Consider the following 14,900-nt stretch of genomic DNA (forward strand, 5'->3'; position numbering starts at 1 on the left):
GCTCTGGCGATGAACGATGCTTTCGTTCGTTGCTGGTATTGACGTTGGGTTGAAGTTGTTGGCTCGAGAGTGATAGCTGGAATCTCCGTCCGTTTCACTCGCAGCTCGGCGGCTCAGTGTAGTAATTCTTCTTAGGTGGTGCAGACCTCAGCTTGTCAATGCACGTCGCTACCCCGCGAACATCGTCATTTTGGATGACGGAAGAGCTCCTTCGTTGTTGGCGACGAGATGAGATGGGGGGCCTGAGCCCCGGTGAGAGAGATGGAGGCCGGAGCCCCGGTGAGGATCTGTTTGGTGGGGCCCGTGGCCCGGACGAAGTGATGGGGCCAGAGGCCCTGACGATGTGTGATGGGTCAGAGGCCCTGACGATCTGTGATGGGGCCAGAGGCCCTGACGATCTGTGTTGAATGGATTTTTTTTTGGCTTATATCGAGAATATCCACTCAGTTTCCCGAGTTGTTCAAAGTCTGTCATAAAACCTTCTTGTGGGTGGGGCCATCTGCATCCGTGTGTGTGTGTGTCCGTCCGTGTGTTTCGCGTGCGTGTTTGTCCGTGTGTTTATTAGCTTTGAAGACACAGCTGTGTGTCGTTCTGGAAGGGGGGGGGGGGCTCGTGACGGCGCCAACGAAGATATCCATTAGCCAGACCGATGATTCGCGTCGAGTTATATATATATAAAAGAGATATTCGAATCCATGTTTTTGTTACTGAATAATATTTGTCGCGACAACCTACGCGTTAAGCGAGCTTAATTATTTCCGCCCTCGCTCGGGGATCATATCTTTTGTCTCACACAGCTTAAGTTGTTTTGGTTTGGAAGTTGAAATGCGACTTATTCCATTATGCCCCAGTTATGCCGAAACCGTGTTCCCGATGTTTCATCGTGACCCGATCTCTCATGGAGATGTTATTCCTTGCGTGTGCAATTTTTGCTGTCCGTGTTGTGGGAAGACAAAGACGGTTGTTTCCACGGTGGAAGCACCCGGCGCATGCGCTTATTTATTTATTTCCCAGAGCGTGTTAATTTCCTTTGGGCCCTTGCCCGGGAGTTTTATTGGGTCGTTTCCTCGCTTTTGGGCTTGCGTGTGGTGATCCTCTCGGAAAGACAAAGACGGTCGTGTTGCTGCTTCCCCTGGGTCGTTGTGTTTGGTTAATTTTGAGAGCCTTATTCGCCGTTAGCTCCTAGGATATTCACTTTAATTCCGTACTTATTATTTGACTTCTTGTGATTATTTAATCTGCTATCCCGGCTAGGAATTTTGTTTTGGAGCGAAATAGATGCCATAATTGTTCTTCGATGCTTCGGCCCGGCCGTGTAGAAATTCTTTAAAGGTAAATAATGTCAGTATTTAATTAACAATGATGAGTCGCGATTTTGGTGCAGACTGTAGTCTGCTTTCCAATTGGAGTGAGGATGGATACTGTTTGCTTAATCTTCATGGCTAAGTTTACTTGTGCATCTAACATGGTTCAAAGACCCGTGTGTGCTTTTTGTCGTCAATGCTGTTTCTTTGTTAAAAACATAACCATCTCTTCCTCCGCGGTGCCCGGCCCTGCAAGGTTTTTTTTACGAGAGGGTGTCATTTCGACCCTCTGCCTGCCATTCCCCCCTCCCTTGTTCCTCCTGTGTGAAATTCGGGGAGTTTTTATGATCTTGATTACCCTTCTTTCATGCCCTCTTTCCTTTGAAATGAGGTGTGCGCACATCTGTGTTAGTGTGTGGGGGCCTCTGTGGGAGTGTGGGGGCGTGTTCGTTCCCACGTTGCCGCGTCTATTAAAAAAAATGATATTATCTATGTTGGCAGAATAATTCAAAAAAATTTTTAATTTTAAATATTAAAAAGGGGGGCATATACACAACAGTCCACCCTTTTGAAAATTATCAGGGGTCGATTTGGCCACTGGCGAATTTTCAAACAAAGTAATGCCCCCTTTTTATGTCATGCATCCCATCAGCCGCCCTTACTCTCGGCGGTTATTTCTTACAACGCGCGTGCACGTATTACAATCTTAATCTGGTTACATCTGAATTAGCAAAGGAAATAACAACCGTTAACATCGATATTGCGTTACATTGGTTCTCGTAGATCATAATTCCGACGAATATTCATTTTTGTTTTTGCTTAACATGGTTACATTTGAATTAAGCAAGGAAAATAACAACACGTTAAAACATCGATATCATCAGTTACATGGTTCTCATACATCATAATTCCGACGAATTTCATCTTTGTTTTTGTTAAATCCTGGGAAACGCTAGGTAGCGGTTTCGAACGCATTTATGCGTTACCTTCCTCATGTTGCCTGGTTTACCACTTATCACTTTGATAATTCGATCACGGTTTTCGGGTTCGTTTTTGTAATTTCCTCTCTCACTCTCTCGCGTCGTGGGAGTGTGTGGTGAAAAATTGTGCTGTACATAATCAGAATTCGCGCACACAACCCACTTTGACACTTGGTTCGTGGCATTCGCTCTCTCTGCGATTACATGCACATTTGCCGAGTTTGTGTGTCGATTTAATTCTGTCCCTCGTAATGTTGCCCTCTTTGTTTTTACGAGTGTGTTAGATTTTAACACCATTCCCGATATGTCATGAACATTCGTCTCCATTTTAGCACTCCGATCCACATACATTTTGGTTTCCCTTGGATATTTTCCATTCAAAGGCTCACGCCTGCGCTCCTCAGGGCGTGTCTCTGTGTTCTCTCTTTGTACTGTCCGATCACGCTTCAATGCAACCCTGTCCTTGTATTCGATCCGCGCGTCATTTACGGGAGCACTGTCCGCGTTTTTGCCCGCCCTGTCACTTGCAGCCTGCCTGTATTTCTCATTGAGCTCTGGGTTTAACACCTCGGCGGGTGGGGCGCGTGTTGGCCGCTCGCTCGCGCTCACTGTGGGTTGTTTATCATGTATTTGGACCGCATTCTGTGTTATTCCTCTATTCCCTCCTGGTATAGCCGGTGGAGGAATTGGTCGGAATTGGATTGATTGTGTTTGACCTCCCATCCTACGATTCTTCTGCATGTTCGCATCCATACCTCCGCGGTTTGTGTAACACCTTCCCGCTAGGTGGTTATCTTGCCATCTCTGTGCGTAATTTGAACCTTGTGTGTGTCGTGGCATGGGGTGTTGATATGGTTCTGTTCTGAACCTCTCCCTCCTACGATTCTCGTACATTTTTGGCCCAGTGTTTTTCCCATTTGGGTGCCAAATTTTTTCTGGATTGTTAATTCGCCATCTCTGTGGGTGATTTTGACCTTGTGTGTGTCGTGGCATGGGGTGTTGGTATGGTTCTGTTCTGAACCTCCCCCTCCTGCGATTCCTCTGAATGTTCGGCTTTGTGCCGCTCTCATTCTCGTGCCAACCTCTCTCTGGTTTATTTTGCCACAGGTACGTGTGTGTTTGCTCTTCTAGGCATTGTGGGACTGCTCGGTGATTTTTATTCCTCTCTGAGAGGCTGGGTTCCTTATCCCTCTCCCTGTGTTCTGGATCCGAATTCTGATTCTTAGCTCTGTATAACCATGCCATGTACGCCTTGCTCTCTATGCGGCGTAAGGATGCGGTTTCTGGATTCAAAACCATTCTCACCCTTTCTGTAATCTCTGGGCTCAAGGATTCAAAAAACATAATTTTGAACATTTTATCTCCTTCGTGGTATTGATTCACATCGCCTGCGTAATACGCTCTTTTAAATTGTACGAGGTAGTCACGTGGATCTTGGTCCATGCCCTGGGTCATCGATTTTACAGCATAAAACCCCTCAGTGAGTGTCGAATATTCTCCAAACTTCCGAATCACTGCCAGGCTCAGTTGTTTAAAATCATTTCTAACCTTGTGTGGTAGTGACTTTACCCATGGGATAGAATCTTTATGTAAGGTCCGTTTCAACAAACTCGCTTTTTCATCCCGTCTCCTCAGCCCTCTAATCATTGCCTCCTCTTCTACTGTTGCGATATGTGTGTGGATATCCATAGTCTTATTGTGGGGGTCAAAATCGGGAATTCTGACTAGAGCCTTGTCCATCAATTTAAGGGTTTTACTGTTGAATAAGTATTCCGAAAGTTGATCGCCGTCAGCGTCATCATCAAACAAGTTATCATCAGGCAATCTGTCACTTTTATCTGTTCTGTGTGGGGCGTGATTAAGCGGTGTGCATTTTCTGTGTGCGCGCCCAGTGCGGTGTCGCTCGTGTTGCCATTTCCCTTCAGTTTTTGCCTCTGCCCTTAGTGGAGCATGTCCAGTCGACTTTACTTTAACATTTTGCTTCCCTCTATCTGTGAAGTTGTCAATCTCACATGTTTTTGTTTGCATATGTATCTCTCCATCCCTTCTCTCGAATTGTGAGGGTTTCTGTTTGTCAAGGATTTTTTGTTCGATATCCATAATTTTTTTGCGATTAGTCCCTGGACTCTGTCCACGTACCCAAGAGTGTGATTTAATGTTACTTCCATATTTATTCTGTGGATCCACGTCTGTGAGTTTCGCTGGTGTCGCGAGCCCTGATTTCTCCTCCCTTACGATGGTGTGGGGACATTTTTCCTCGTTTATTAGAGACGATTTCTCTCCCGTTTCCTTTCCAAATTTTTCTTTATTCCACCATCCCTGTCTGTATGCCTGTGTGAGAAGACATGAGTCCTGTCCTGCCTTCTCTGCAGTTTCTGCATCGTGTTCGCCTTCGTTACCTTTTATCCAGTCAATTAGTTTCCCCCGAGGTGTGTTCGTGTTATCGATACAGCTCCCTTCCCATATGTCTCTCTGACTGTACTGCTTTGTAACAGATTGGTCGGTACGTTTTAATACGAGCTCCCCGTATCCCGTAACCCATTCAAAAATTATTCTTAATCCTAACATCTTAGGTATGGCGGAAGTTACTTTGACATTCCTTTTCAGAGTACTTATAAAACAATTATCTCACAGAGTGTGGTCAGTTTGACTCGAGCTATCCTGTTATTTTCCGATTCAGTGTGCGTACCTCTAACACCATTTATCACAGGATACAATCGGTTCGATATGATTTATCTAAATTCCACTGTCTTTGTTTCAACTTGCTATTCTGGGTTTTAACCTTAGAGGGCGTTTTTTTTTTGTTTTACGCCCGTTTACAATCACAATGCAATGTTTGGTCACGATATTCTGGTTAACACGAAGTGATTCATTCCATCATCCATGCAAAACACTGTCTGTGAGAGATCCCGGACGAGCCACCCATTATGTTCTATGTGTCGGGTTATGAAATTTTGATGAAAATAATAAAAATTAATAATTTTCCGAAAAATGTGCAAATCGCATTAATTATGTTAATGTGTGTATTAACATGCATAAATTATGATAATGCGTGTAATGATATGCATAAATTATGATGGTGTGAGTAATTGTATGCATAAATTATGATAATCGCGGAGATAATCGTAGTAATTTATGCGGATGCTTGCGATGATGTTAATGTGAGCAGTTGTGGTAATTAGGCTCAGCTTCGTTTATCCAGAGTTATGTCAATCAGGATAACACGATGATCATTGATTAAACGTTTACCGATTATCCTAGTGTGTGTTATGATATTTAGGTCTCCATTTTCATATCTCATCACAGGATACAGTTATCAAAAATAAGATGGTTTTGCATGGACTTGGAAAGAAGCACTCGAACAGTTGGTGTTAAGCAATTTTATTCTAACAAGCATGTGACATTCTATCATGCAGGTCAAACATGCGTCAATAATTCATGAATAACCAAACCCCTATGCATTTGCGATATCATGCGTTCGATTAATATGAATAACTAAAATCCTTATGCAATTACGAGACGATGCATTTGACTAAAATGAATGAATAAACACTTATGCATTTACTAAATTGAATAACTCAAAACTCTTATACATTTTCGATATTGTGCATTCGACTAATATGGATAACTAAAATTCTTATGCAATTACGAGATTAAGCATTGACTAAAATGAATGAATAAACACTTATGCATTTGCGAGAACAACTCAAAACTCTTATGCATTTAACGAACTGAATGACTAAAAAAAAAAACCTCCTAACAACCAGGCATCTCATTAGTTCATTTTTGTATCGATCACAATCGGCGACTGGCCGAGTTTGAAAACAAGCATGACACACTTCATTTTGCGGTAATAACAGCACTTATTGTATCCCAGAGGCGAAGGTCTATGTGAGGGCGGGTGTGGGGAGAGCGAGTCTGATTTTTTAAATTAATTCTTCCGCGAGACTCTAAGACAAAGAAAACTGGTTTGACAAGATTTTCTCTCTTTGTGCACGGTCGATTCGCAATGAGGATTTCGAGGGTTTTAGTTTGCATCGACGAATCTATTGGTCGTTTAAGCGATAAGAGAAACAAAAAAAACAAGAAAAAAAACTTCACCCTCTTATAACCGACGGATTCTTAATTACTCAGAGGGCCACGATTCCTTACGGCCAGCTGGTGTTCAAACTTTATAATTAGTCTTCTGATGATTGTCTAGGGTTGGTCCCATTGTGAGAGAGGTGGATTGTCTCTTGGATAAATTCTTGCATGCCCCGCGGGAAGTAGGTGTGTGCGTGTGTGTGTATGTGCTTCCTGGAGGTTGTGAGTGGGGGAGGTGATACGACCCTGGTTCGCAGATTCCTCTCGCCCGTGCGGGTTGCAGCCGCGACTTTCTCCGCAGGGAGGTGAGCGGCGGCGCTTGGCGGCGCTTGGCGGCCCTCGGTAGCTGACGGCGCGGTGGCGCGTTCTTTGTAGCTGACGGCGCGGTGTCGCGTTCTTTGTAGCTGACGGCGCGGTGTCGCGCTCTCAGTAGCTGACGGCGCGGTGGCGCGCTATCGGTAGCTGACGGCGCGGTGGCACGCTCTTGTAGCTGACGGCGCGGTGGCGCGATCTCGGTAGCTGACGGCGCGGTGGCGCGCTCTTGTAGCTGACGGCGCGGTGGCGCGATCTCGGTAGCTGACGGCGCGGTGGCGCGCTCTTGTAGCTGACGGCGCGGTGGCTCGCTCTTTCTCTCCACTGCTGGATGACGAGTCGGTTCTCGTTGGTTGTCGCTCTGGCGATGAACGATGCTTTCGTTCGTTGCTGGTATTGACGTTGGGTTGAAGTTGTTGGCTCGAGAGTGATAGCTGGAATCTCCGTCCGTTTCACTCGCAGCTCGGCGGCTCAGTGTAGTAATTCTTCTTAGGTGGTGCAGACCTCAGCTTGTCAATGCACGTCGCTACCCCGCGAACATCGTCATTTTGGATGACGGAAGAGCTCCTTCGTTGTTGGCGACGAGATGAGATGGGGGGCCTGAGCCCCGGTGAGAGAGATGGAGGCCGGAGCCCCGGTGAGGATCTGTTTGGTGGGGCCCGTGGCCCGGACGAAGTGATGGGGCCAGAGGCCCTGACGATGTGTGATGGGGCCAGAGGCCCTGACGATCTGTGTTGAATGGATTTTTTTTTTGGCTTATATCGAGAATATCCACTCAGTTTCCCGAGTTGTTCAAAGTCTGTCATAAAACCTTCTTGTGGGTGGGGCCATCTGCATCCGTGTGTATGTGTGTGTCCGTCCATGTGTTTCGCGTGCGTGTTTGTCCGTGTGTTTATTAGCTTTGAAGACACAGCTATGTGTCGTTCTGGAAGGGGGGGGGGGGCTCGTGACGGCGCCAACGAAGATATCCATTAGCCAGACCGATGATTCGCGTCGAGTTATATATATAAAAGAGATATTCGAATCCATGTTTTTGTTACTGAATAATATTTGTCGCGACAACCTACGCGTTAAGCGAGCTTAATTATTTCCGCCCTCGCTCGGGGATCATATCTTTTGTCTCACACAGCTTAAGTTGTTTTGGTTTGGAAGTTGAAATGCGACTTTTCCATTATGCCCCAGTTATGCCGAAACCGTGTTCCCGATGTTTCATCGTGACCCGATCTCTCATGGAGATGTTATTCCTTGCGTGTGCAATTTTTGCTGTCCGTGTTGTGGGAAGACAAAGACGGTTGTTTCCACGGTGGAAGCACCCGGCGCATGCGCTTATTTATTTATTTCCCAGAGCGTGTTAATTTCCTTTGAGCCATTGCCCGGGAGTTTTATTGGTCTCATTTCCTTGCTTTTGTGCCTGCGTGTGGAGATCCTCTCGGAAAGACAAAGACGGTCGTGTTGCTGCTTCCCCTGGGTCGTTGTGTTTGGTTAATTTTGAGAGCCTTATTCGCCGTTAGCTCCTAGGATATTCACTTTAATTCCGTACTTATTATTTGACTTCTTGTGATTATTTAATCTGCTATCCCGGCTAGGAATTTTGTTTTGGAGCGAAATATATGCCATAATTGTTCTTCGATGCTTCGGCCCGGCCGTGTAGAAATTCTTTAAAGGTAAATAATGTCAGTATTTAATTAACAATGATGAGTCGCGATTTTGGTGCAGACTGTAGTCTGCTTTCCAATTGGAGTGAGGATGGATACTGTTTGCTTAATCTTCATGGCTAAGTTTACTTGTGCATCTAACATGGTTCAAAGACCCGTGTGTGCTTTTTGTCGTCAATGCTGTTTCTTTGTTAAAAACATAACCATCTCTTCCTCCGCGGTGCCCGGCCCTGCAAGGTTTTTTTTACGAGAGGGTGTCATTTCGACCCTCTGCCTGCCATTCCCCCCTCCCTTGTTCCTCCTGTGTGAAATTTGGGGAGTTTTTATGATCTTGATTACCCTTCTTTCATGCCCTCTTTCCTTTGAAATGAGGTGTGCGCACATCTGTGTTTGTGTGTGGGGGCCTCTGTGGGAGTTTGGGGGCGTGTTCGTTCCCACGTTGCCGCGTCTATTAAAAAAAATGATATTATCTATGTTGGCAGAATAATTCTAAAAAAAATTTAATTTTAAATATTAAAAAGGGGGGCATATACACAACAGGGGGGGGGTGATGTAGGGCTGTTACGGAGGGGCTGTATGGGTAGGGCTGTATGCATGGGATCACACGGGAAACAAGCACAGGGGGCGGGGCTCCGTGAGTGCTAACAGGGAGGTGCCCGCAACGACGTCCGCACCGGGCAGCCTGGGGGGTGGCCCGGGGTTGTGATCCTCTGAGGGGTATAAAGGGGGATGAGCCGGAGAGATCGGGGCTCAGTATTAGGATGGAGAAGGAAGACTGAAGACCGTCTAGCTAGAAGCCCTGGACTCACCTGAGACGCCGCCCTTGTCAGGGCCGCGCAGGACCGAGCCAGTGGCGTGGTCCCGCGACCCAGAGTCAGTCTCTGGGACTCCGGGTACCGTAGGCCGGCTAACCAGTGTCGGCCCAGACAGCCTCCCCTAGCCCAGTAACTGGAGGACTACGAGGCAGATCAGGATAGCTAGCGAAGTATCCCCAGCTATCCGGGTGAGGGGGCCGATACCCCCTCTAGTGCTGTCCTGTTCTGACCGCTTACACGAATAAACATACGTGTGCCTCAACCTTGGTGTCAAGCGTCTTCAACGGTACTTCACTAGCATAATATAACTTTGAGACCCCCCACCACCTACACATTCCACAAGTAGTGACTAATCCCATATTTGTCATCAATATGCTAAATTCATCTGTTGATATGTAAACTCCTTTGTCAAGGCTCTCTCATTATCCGACCCAGCTTAAAAATACGCTGCTAAGCTTAGCAATGTTCATTAGGTCGCTGTCTTTCCGACAGCCCTGTTCTTCACCTGAGGACGGCTGCTTGCGTTGTGGCCGAAACGTCGTGAGAATTTTATCTTATTATGTTTTCTTTTCATTATTTTATTATTTCCCTTATACGTGACTTTACCGAAAGAACTAAGAATATGAATCCATGCAGTCACGAAAGCTTTAAATCGAAATTTAAGCTGGGAGGTTGAATTGAGCGAGTGATACAGAGGCAGAACATGCGTGTCGTGCGTTGACCTCACATCTGGTTCTGGAATTGGTCCCAGCTCTGTATGGCTCTGAGTATGTGGCCCAGTGTGGCACTAAGCACGTGGCTCTAAGTATGTGCTTGCAAGCGTAGTTTGAGAAGGAAGCCCAAGGACCATGGTCTGGGATTAAAATGTTCTAACCACACTGCCTGAACAGCCCTGGTGGGTCCAATGGGTTTGGGGTCGAGCCCTGCGCCATGGCAATGACCGCTCTCCGTCATGTCCCCCCGTGCCTCGTGCAGTGGTCAGCTCGGTCGTCAGTTACAGCATCACCCGCAGGGAGGTGGGAAAGTGTGGAGAAAACTGGATTCGCTTTGAGAAGGGAGAGCTGCCACAAGATCTGACAGACGGTAACGGCGATGATCGTGCACATTTACAATCACTGCTTTTTTTCATGTTGCAGAGACTGTACCGGATTGTCTGCTTATTTATTAAATTGCGGTTTTCCACAATGCCGTTCATGATATTTTGTACTACTAGTAGTATTGTTGGAAACCTGTGTTTTTTCCTATGCATCTTGATGATCTCAGTATATAGAACGAGCGGCCTCGGTTTGGGGAGGGGGTGTGAGGCGCGATACGGGGAATGTTGAGAACCAATGAGACGTTTCCAAAATGATGCAGCAGCAACGACAGCGTGAAACGTTTGTAATTCACTGTTTTGCGCCATTTCCTCCGTCCCCTCGGTATGTTTCCCCCTCAGCCGTGGAGCGGCCGGAGGGAGCGTCCCCGTCCGCGGGTTCTGAACATGAGACGGCCCCCGGACGCACCAAGTACGGCGACGTCCTCGAGTAAGAAGTGTCTGGGTGCTGAGCACGAGCAGCCGGGGAGGGGAGAGGGGATGGCGACAGCCATGGGAAGAGGAAGAGTTCGTCACCAGGAACGAAGCTGCGAGCGGCGTGCCCGGAGAATTTAATATCGTGCAGCATCGGGAAGGAACTTCAAACGTTCGTGCTTAAAGGCCCTGAAGTAAAATAAAAAAAATTACATATCTGTCAACCCCTTATCAGTGCTACCTTATTACAGACCAATTCATATATTATTGGTCACCCCGTGCCCTTATACATCTCAACGTTCATCCTACAAAGTCCCATCAAAAGGGAGAAACAGACATTTTTTTTGCCCGTATTGAAACGGATGTACGCCGTATGGACCTGAAAACTAAATTTCCCTGTACATTAATACGGGTAAACCATATAGGTTGACAGGTATGTAATGAGGTTTTTTGGTGTTGGAAATTCTATCTGTTGTGAAACTGATGCCGAATAGGGATTAGTCATTGGGACCCCTTTTTTATTGCTGCACTACTGCACCACCAGTTGTTTTTATTGATGCACTACTGCACCACCAGTTTAAAATAAAATAAAAACTCAGGAAAAATCTAAATGAGTCTACAGAGCTCCTTCTTCGAATATGGGTTCTGCACCAAATTGTTGGGCGTTTGTACACAGGGGGAGACAGAAGAGTAGAAACGCCATGGATGAGAAAACACCCGCGCAATCACCACATACAAATCAGAACATCGCTTGCTACCATCATTCCAACCAATCACATAGTTGTTGCATGAAGTATAGCTTCATCACGGCTATTTGCGTGTTTGTTTCAAGTTTGGGGATGAACAAAGGTATGATTTAAACACTGTAACACTCTTGAGTGGTGTACCATCCCCTTCATGGCAATGTATGCATTTTACCATGAAAAAATACCTTAAATTATGACAGTACTTAGCGCCACTGTTCTGTGTAATTCATCCAATGTGCTGATCTGCATTGAACAGTAAACGTGCCCGTACCGTCGTAACACATACCGTGTCAACCCATACGGTTTACCCGTATTCTTGCGCAGGGAAATTGAATTTTCAGCTACATATAGCATACAGCCGTTTTAATACGGGCAAAAAATGTTTGTCTATTTGTGTTTCTCTCTTGTGATGGGACTTTTTAGGATGAACGTTGAGATTTATAAGGGCACGGGGTGACCAATAAGGTCTGAATTGGTCTGTAATAAGGTAGGAACTGATAAGGGGTTATGAGAACATTTTATACATATGAAGTATTGGAAATGACGGCAGGAAACTCCTTTGACGGGAACACACTTCTTTTATTAAATCTTGACTTGTAACGATACAACGCGTGGCCTCTCTTCTTCACAGTACGGTCACCATACAACGGTACAACTCGTGACCTCTTCTCTCCCGTAGATTCTGTGCTGCTGACTCTCTGTGCCTCGTGTAGACTCCGCGCCTCTGCTACACTCTTCTCTCGTCTCGTGTAGACTTTACGCCTCCGCTACACTCTTCACTCGTCTCGTGTAGACTTTACACATCTGGCTACACACTCTTCAGTACCCGTCTCGTGTAGACCTTACATCTCCGGCTACACACTCTTCAGTACCTATCTCGTGTAGACCTTATCCTCTCTCTGGCTACACCGTATGCATTACTCGGCTCGTGTAGACCTTACACTCTCTCTGGCTACACCGTATGCATTACTCGGCTCGTGTAGACCTTACACTCTCTCTGGCTACACACTGTACATTACTCGGCTCGTGTAGACCTTCCTCTGTCTCTGGCTACACCTTGTACATTACTCTCCATTACTCTCCATTACTCTCCTCTCCGGGCTCTATCTCTGCACCTTCGTCTTCATTCCTAGATGGTTCCACTTCTCCCCCCTACTCCTCTGTGCATCACCTTATATATCCCTTCCTCCCGGGAGACGGAGCGGATGCGGACCTCAACGTCGGCACCGCTCCTCAGTTACCCAATCACCACGCGCTATCTCTACGATCCGTTTCCGCCCAGCGCGTGTTTCCACTCCTCGACCAATCACACCGCGCTGCCACCCGATCACTCCCTCTCAGCGCGTCACCGGCACACAGCCAATCAGCAGCACTACCCCCACCCGCGCGCTGACGCCTGCTCCTCCCCGTCAGCGCGCGTCACCACACACACACACACGTACATACGCGCTGGCACACGACGTATACCCCCAGCGCGTATCACCACTACACATATGTAGTGGGTTCAACTGAGTCGCAGACATAGACTCTCGAGGCAGCGTATTTATTTAGTTCCAACACATGGGGTAACTTCCCCTTAACAGAATAACAACCTTCGGTGGTGACCACCTGGCTAACTACACTAGTTACCACGTAACTGTTACTATGGACCTGGGACCAACAGCATCTGCCCGGGTCCACGTGCTAGAAGACTCGTAGAACGGAGATCGTAGACGAAGGGTTATTTTCCCAGGATGAACAACCCCGGTCCCTCTCAGGACTCGGCTTGTATTCTCTGTGGCGTGGCCAGCTCCGCCCTTGGCCACGTCCACCTTCCAGAACCATCGGGAAGGACCTGGGTCCCAATCACGTGACCCCCCTAGCCCCCTCTTGGGGGCCCCTCTCTCATCTTAACCGGTCACGTGTCCTCCCGGGTCAACCAGAGTGCCATGGCCTCACACGACCATCCCCTTTGGACGGCACCCACACACCGTGTCCTGTAGGGCTGGCACTACACCCACAGCATGGTGACATCCAGCGATGTCACTACACATATGTAGTGTGTTATACGGAGGCACACACTGGAGTTGGAGGCAACACGTTTATTTAACGACCCAACAGGGCTGACTACATAAACGTACACTGGTTCTACATTTAGGTGATAACTACACGGTTAACTAGACCACAACGGGGTAACTACATAACCGGGTCAGTCAGTAACACGCTACCTGACCCACGATGCCGAGCGTAACATCAAAGACCGAAGACCGAGGATCGAAGATCGAAGAGACATAGCACCAACAGGTTCCATTTCAACAAAGAGCCCAGACCCCTCTCGGGACTGCCCCTTTATGCTCCTGAGCGTGGCCTGGCTCCGCCCTCGACCACGCCCCCTTCTAGATCCGACTCGAAGGTTCTGGCCCATATCACGTATCCCTCAAGCCACCTTTCGACCCCCTTGCAACCCTGCCCCGGCCACGTCCACTCTGGGTTCACACAGAGTACCACGTCCTCACTTGCTCTCTCTCTGACCCTCACCAGAACTATGGCCCCTAGGGCCCGCTTCCATGCCATATTCGCTCTGGTGCCAGAGAGAGACTCAAGACGTACATTTCCACTCTTGTGACAGTCGCTGGCGCTAAGCACCATATTAACTCCATATAAGTCACTACACATAGTTGAAAATTTCACTGACATACGACACAAGTTCAGAACAAAGAAATCACTCGCTACGCCCCTTGGCGAACATTCTGCCACAAAATATCCGCAAAGACGTGCAAACTGAAAGTTAATTTACGTTTTTTCTTGCCAAAAAAAACCTACACATCAACCATACCTGTCAACCCATATGGTTTACCCCGTATTCTTGTACAGGGAAATTGAGTTTTCAGGTCCATATGGTGCACAGCCGTTTCAATACGGGAAAAAAATCTATGTTTTGTGTTTTTTCTCTTGTGATGGGACTTTGTAGGATGCTCTTTGAGATGTATAAGGGCAAGGGGTGACCAATAAGGTCTGAATTGGTCTGTCATAAGGTAGGCACTGATCAGGTATGGTAATAATCCGAATCGATGTGGGGAGGGGGGTACCTCCAGTCGGCGGCGCTACGCACAGGTTCATCCAGATTGTGTTGGGACCATCGCGGTGTGCCGCGAGTTATTGGGGGGAAAGAGCCAATGTGACTCCGTTGATCCACTCTAAGATCGCGGATCACAGGGGAGGCATGGCACATAACGAGCATCTGGAAAAAAGTGGATTATTTTCTCACAAATGGAGTAGCTCTGCAATGTGGGTCTATGTTGAAGAATTGTCATTGTTTTACCTGACATCCAAGTATAAAACATGCAAAAATAATTTATTACTCAACAGATCAAAAGTCAGCAAAGCTACTCTTCGATTTAAATGAGATTAGATTTAAAATAAAAAAAAACAAGCATTATAAAAAATCTGCAACGTTTTTTTACCTGCGGCTCTGCTCGTCTCTCTAAATGAAGAAAAATAAATGGTTCTTCGTTACAA

At 46.9% G+C, this 14,900-nt stretch overlaps 1 protein-coding gene across 1 annotated transcript in view; it reads left to right on the forward strand.

Annotated features, from left to right (window-relative positions):
• The window catches only part of TMEM141 (transmembrane protein 141), a 45,351-nt gene extending 33,341 nt beyond the window's left edge, over positions 1 to 12,010 (forward strand). Inside the window, exons 4-5 of the mRNA XM_078877812.1 lie at positions 10,125 to 10,232; positions 10,585 to 12,010. Of these exons, the coding sequence (XP_078733938.1) occupies positions 10,125 to 10,232; positions 10,585 to 10,676 (200 nt within the window). The 3' untranslated portion in view covers positions 10,677 to 12,010. The remainder of the gene's footprint in view (positions 1 to 10,124; positions 10,233 to 10,584) is intronic.
• The last annotated feature ends 2,890 nt before the right edge of the window (positions 12,011 to 14,900 follow it).

This window comes from Lampetra fluviatilis, chromosome 49 (genome assembly GCF_964198595.1).
Source record: "Lampetra fluviatilis chromosome 49, kcLamFluv1.1, whole genome shotgun sequence".
NCBI classification, from domain to species: Eukaryota; Metazoa; Chordata; class Hyperoartia; order Petromyzontiformes; family Petromyzontidae; genus Lampetra; species Lampetra fluviatilis.